The sequence below is a fragment of the Colobus angolensis genome, unplaced genomic scaffold (genome assembly GCF_000951035.1).
Source record: "Colobus angolensis palliatus isolate OR3802 unplaced genomic scaffold, Cang.pa_1.0 Scaffold68, whole genome shotgun sequence".
In the NCBI taxonomy this organism is placed as follows: domain Eukaryota; kingdom Metazoa; phylum Chordata; class Mammalia; order Primates; family Cercopithecidae; genus Colobus; species Colobus angolensis.
This window is the reverse complement of record NW_012120487.1, coordinates 2,912,752-2,918,691: the sequence shown is the minus strand read 5'-3', so window position 1 is coordinate 2,918,691 and position 5,940 is coordinate 2,912,752. Positions and strand designations below refer to the sequence as shown.

The 5,940-nt window shown below is 46.0% G+C and overlaps 1 protein-coding gene across 2 annotated transcripts in view; it reads left to right on the top strand.

Moving 5' to 3' along the window:
* The first annotated feature begins 2,546 nt into the window (after positions 1-2,546).
* AGBL4 (ATP/GTP binding protein-like 4) overlaps positions 2,547-5,940 on the top strand; it is a 1,493,990-nt gene continuing 1,490,596 nt past the window's right edge. The window contains exon 1 of one of the 2 annotated variants that reach the window (XM_011926237.1): positions 2,547-2,738. In XM_011926237.1, the coding sequence (XP_011781627.1) occupies positions 2,705-2,738 (34 nt within the window). In that variant the 5' untranslated portion in view covers positions 2,547-2,704. The remainder of the gene's footprint in view (positions 2,739-5,940) is intronic. The other variant, XM_011926236.1, reaches the window with a different exon arrangement.

Genomic DNA, 5,940 nt, shown 5'->3' with positions numbered 1-5,940 from the left:
CCGTCTCTACTAAAAAATACAAAAAACTAGCCGGGCGAGGTGGTGGGCTCCTGTAGTCCCAGCTACTAGGGAGGCTGAGGCAGGAGAATGGTGTAAACCTGGGAGGCGGAGCTTGCAGTGAGCGAGATCTGGCCACTGCACTCCAGCCTGGGTGACAGAGCAAGACTCCGTCTCAAAAAAAAAGATTATAAATTAAATATGTATGTCATTCCATTCTGCATCTAACTTACTGGCCAGGCACATGGAAGGTATCATTTTAATAAATGTTTATGGAGGGAGTGGGTGAATCCTACAGGGTATATTTTGCTTGAAAGAAGGCACCCTTGTTGTGGGTGGGTGTTTTCTGTGGAGACAGAAATCATAGGAGGTCTCTGGGGGAGACAGACCTCCCAGGGACATATGAATGGTAGCATGGGGAAACCAATTCCCAGGAGCCCATGTGGGCGATATTTTCCCTCCAATTCCCGTGCTGTGTTATTTCACACAACAAAAGGGAAGTCTCTGAGGACTCCGGCAGTAGTGAAGAAGTCTATACTCCCTCCTGCACTGCTTCCTGAGGAATAGCTGACACAGAGGAGAACTCAACTTGGTCCTGTCAGCAAGTTGGTTTTCCCGGCTTTTCATCTCCTCTGCCCAGTAGGCATTTGTCTATCAATTCTGATGAACAAAACTTTCTGCAGTGATGGAAATGTTCTATACATATGTTGTCCAACATGGTAGCCAGTAGCTACATGTAGGTATTGAGCACTTGAAAAGTGACTGCTCTGATTAAATAACTGAGTTCTAAATTTTACTTAAAATTTAAATTGACCAATATGGTTCAATTTAATAGTGTTATGTTTGTCTCTTTATCCTCAGCATCTGCACAGAGCCTGGCTCAGAAGAGGCATGGGGGATGTTTGCTTAAGTGAATTATTCTAAACCATGCTAGATTCTTTTATTGGCTGGATTTATACTCATCAAATGCATTTTCATTCATCACCCTATTTGTGTCTTAGTGCAACTCTGTGTGGTAGGCAGGACCTTTGTCTCAGTTTGTTGGAAGAGGAAACTGAGGCTCAATGAGTTTAAATGATTTGCCCAAGATTATAAAGCTATAACGTCAGTCTGAGTAGAACCCACATCTTTCTCTTTATTTTCCATCTCCCTATACTTCATGTAGTTCTTTTGTTCTTCTTAGCCCTTATTGACTCCTCTGACACCGACATTCCCACAACCCTCACAGCCTTTATATAAGTGTCATTAGGACTGTGGAAAGCACATATATATTCATCTTGATAGTTGTGTGGACATGGCTTGTGAATTTTAAACTCTTCAAATGTGAGAGATAATTCTGATAGCTATTTTCATGTAACTTTCCATACAAGATTCTTATCCCTGATTTTAATGCAGATGAATGGATAGTTCCATGCATGTGGCCAGCATCTTACTTAGAAGGCATCCTGGTCTGTCTCTGCATTTCTGCCTCAAGGCTTTCTCTCAAACTCTAGAAGTCTGCTCAGCGCTGGCAAGCGTAACCAGGAAATGTGAGAGAGTTCAAGCTGGAAGGTGGAGAGTAACCCTCAACCAACGGAGACAGAAATTAGGAGATAAATGCCCCAGCCTCCGTGTTCTTCAGTGGGACAATGGCAGGCACACATTCTGCCCTGTTTTTCAGAGACTCCAGCAAGATTAAAAATAGTGGTCTACTAAAGCATCAACTCAACAACACATTTTTCTTAGCGTTTTTCCCCCTTCCGTCTTTCACTCTCTCCACCTCACTTCCTTTCAGATCACCACCATGTTCCATTCAGCAGACATTGACTGACATCCTATTTTGTGTCATGCACCACGCCGCACTGTGGAGTATACAAAGATAAGAGATCAACCCTAGGTATCAGAGAGCTCATGGTCGAGAAGGAAACAATGCATAAAGCATTTGGAATAGAGGGCATATACAGGGGATTGTGGGAGGCCAGAGCTGGTCAGGAGAGGTAATGTTCTAGTTTGGTCTTAGAAGATAATGGCGTGTCACTACTGAAAGGTGGGAAAGAGCATCCCGTATTTACTGAAAAACACATCAGCAAAAGGGGATAAGTCTTTTCTGGGGTTGAGGGTTGCTGCTGTCGCGGAGGGGCAAGGAGCCAGAACCCTTTGGGCCTCTGTGTGTTTGGGCTGGGGTGGGCACATAGTTGGTTTTCAGTGCATTTCAGTTGAAGACAAGTAACCCAGGCAAGCCAAGGGAAGAAGCTTTGGTAAATCAAGAAACCTGTCCCAAGTCCCCAAAGTTGAGCACTAACCACAGAAAAGCCAGTTTAGCTAGTCTGGGCGGTCAGTACGAGGACCCCGGTCGCCGGAAGGAAAGTGCCATCCTTACACACCTGGCCTCTGCGCTCTAGGGGTGGCGGAGCCTGCTCAGTTGCCACGATGCGGTGGCTGGGTTGCGGAGGAGCAGCGCCGCGGAGCCGTAATCCCGGCTAAGGCCCGGGTCCCGGCTAAGGCCCCGGCTCGCGCCGCGGGGGCGGGGCCTTGGACGCACGCTCCTCCCAGGCGTCCCTCCCGCCCTCAGCCGCTCGCCGGCCGCCCGCGCGCCGGCCGCCCGTTGCCCTGGCAACCGTCGTGCCGCGTCTTCCTGAGGGAGCTCCTGTCAGCCCACTGATCCCACCACCCGCTCCCTACTGCCCTGCGGTCTTCGCGTGGGCTCGGAGACTGAGGGACAACAAAAATGGCGGAGGGGAGTCAGACGGCGCCTGAGGCAGGTCTGTGGGGGCGGTCGATCTGGGGAAGGCTGAGGCGGCCAGGCTGTCCTGGGTCTCAGGGAAGAGGGGACTCGGGCATGGTCCTACTCCTGAGGAGGCGCCCCTGTATATTTGCGCGGTGGGTTATGACCTCAGGGTCAGGGGTCAAGGGTGGCGTGTACCCCTCTGAATGGCGGTCAGGGACCTCGAAGTCAGGGTGGTGGAGGGGAGTGTGGGGGAGTGTGCACACTTCTGAGAGAGCATGGACCGGAAGGGGCTGGGACCCGAGGGAAGACACAGGACCCTAATCTGGGATCACCTGTGGTGAAGGCTAATCCTAGGGCTAGGCTGTGTCATGGAAAGGGTGTACACAGCCCTGTGGGAGCATGGGAGAGATCCCTAAAGGGGCATGATTTGGGCTAGGGGTGGGAGTAGGAGGCTCTGACTCTAAAGAGGGAGGTATACGTGGAAGGTGTGTTACTTTAATATCAGACAGTGCCATGGAAAGGAGAGTTAGAGTATTTGTGTTTGGGGATGTGCGGGATCCTCAGGGTCACCCCTGGTCACAGAGAAATTTATGCAAATAATCCTTGTATGGGTCCTTAAAAAGACAAGAGGCCTTGAGGGGATACCCAGAGCCCCAGTCCTTTAGGAGCCTAGCAAAGGAGGCTGGAGCCTGAGTGTGAGAGTATGTGGGTTCAGTGATCTTGAAGGTCATTCAGAATCAAAGGAGTTCATGTCCACACTTCTGTGGGTGGAAGATAGCCTTTAAGGGACAGGGAGACTGACAAGAAGGGAGACCCAGGATCCTCTTCCTGAGGGGACCTCTTGTGCATATGGCTGGGCTTTGTGAGCTACTGACTTTAAGTGTCTCACAGGGTCATAGAAGAAAGCAAAGGTTTTTACAGTTTTGGCTATATAGGAGGCAGTTTGACTCTAAATGAGGCTGACCACTGAAGAACTGGATGTTATGGAATGACATGGGTGTGTGGATAGAAAAGCAGTGGCTTTGGGGATATGTGTGTGATGGGTATTGGCAGTGGTATACATAACCTTGTATATGTGTCCTGATCAGGTATTATCATTACAAGAGTGATCCACTTGAATTACTTCGGTCCTGGTGTGTGTGTGTGTCTGTGTGTGTGTGGTTATGGTACATACACATACCAGACAATGGAACTGAAAACTATGACACCCTCAGAAATGGTTCAGGGAACCATTATCTCTCAAGACCTTCATTATTTCCCTTTCTTTCATGGCATCTCTGTTTTATTGAGTAGCTCCTATACTCATTTTATAGTTTTAACTCCCTCATAACTTGAACATGCTCATGCCATTATTCATTCATCCACTCAACAAATATTATTGAGTGCTAACTATATGCCAGGCAATAAGTTAGGCACTGGAATTTCCCTGCTTTGGATGAGCTTACTTTGTTCTTTTCCTTTTTTTCTCATAGCATTTATTGCCTTTGAACATACTATTTAATTTACTTGCTTGTATTACTTATTTCCTGTCTCCTTCCACTACAATGTAAGCTCTACAAGGGCATTGTTTTATCAATACCACATGTCTAGAACTAAGTGTTTAGTATGTTCTCTATAAATATTTCTTAAATGAATAACTGAATTACTAATGTTGTCTGTAAGTGATATTTTAGCTGACATATGATGGGGATTGGATAATTGAAAAAAAGGGCAAAGAGTAGTCCAGGCAGCAGGAAAACCATGTGCAAAGAACCCAAGACAGGGCCGGGCATGGTGGCTCACTATGCCTGTAATCCTAGCACTTTAGGAGGCCAAGGCGGGTGGATCACAAGGTCAGGAGATCAAGACCATCCTGGCTCACATGGTGAAACCCTGTCTCTACTAAAAATACCAAAAATTAGCCGGGTGTGGTGGCACATGCCTGTAGTTCCAGCTACTTGGGAGGCTGAGGCAGGAGAATCTCTTGAACCTGGGAGGCAGAGGTTGCAGTGAGCCAAGATCGTGCCACTGCACTCCAGCCTGGGTGAGAGAGTGAGACTCCGTCTCAGAAAACACAAGAACAACAACAAAAAACCCAAGACTGGTGGAAATATGTTATACTGTGTTTAAGGAACTGAAAGGAGACAAGTGTGGGTACATGTAGGGCAATGGGAAGAGAGAAGAGATATGCTGAAGCCAGATCTTCCAGTATTTTGTAGACTATGATATGAAGTTGGGTCAGAAATCTTAAGAATAATGGGAAGCCATCGAAAGCTTTTAAATGGAAGCATGCCATGATTAGAATAATTAAAAAACAACTCTGGCTACAATGTGGAGAGTACAGAGGATACAAGAGTGGATATAGGATATACTCTTCACCAGCTACAGTGAGGAGAGTACAGAGGATACAAAGTGCATACAAAGAGACCTTGGAAGGTAGCAGTGGAGATGAAGAGAAGGAATTGAGAAATACTTAGGAGCTAAAATTAATAGGACTTAGTGAAATATGAGGATGATGGAGAAGGAAGTATCAAAGACTACTTCTAATTTTCTAATTTGTGCAACTGGATAGTTAGTGGTGCCATTACTGGGATAGGGAGCATTGGAAGGGGCTTTGGGTAGGTGTGAGAGGAAAGATCATGAATTTGGTTTTAGACTATGTGGAGATTGAAGTATCTTTAGGACATCCAAATAAGTAGAGAGATTGACAAGCTAGTTGAATTTACAAGAAAAGTAGAAACTGGCATAGAGATAATTATTTTGACATAGAAATAATTACTCAAGCCATGGGTGTGGATGAAATTGCCTAGAGGGAGAAGAGGCCTGGGATGAAGTGTTGAGTAGCTGCAATATTTCAATGCCTCCCAAAGAGACTGAGAAGGTTCAACTGGAGAGATTAGAGCACAACCAAAGGAATGTTTCAAGAGAGACGGAATACTCAGTATACTGAATACTGCCAAGCAATACAAAATGAAGGCTAAAAAACTAGATTTAGCAACAGAGAGGTCATTGGTAACACTGACGGTAGAAAACTGATGATGGTAAAAAGACAGGTCATTTAGGCGAATAAATGCCTCAGTCTTTGTTTACTTCAAATTTCTGAGAGAGAGAATTTTATTGACCCTCCTTGTCTTTTACCACTAAATCACTGTCCAGTGTCAAGATTGACTGGTTTTAGATTAGGTGTGCAGCTATTGCTGGCTGGAGTCCCCTGATACAAAATATGGCCATCTGGTAATTTCTTTTTTTTTTTTTTT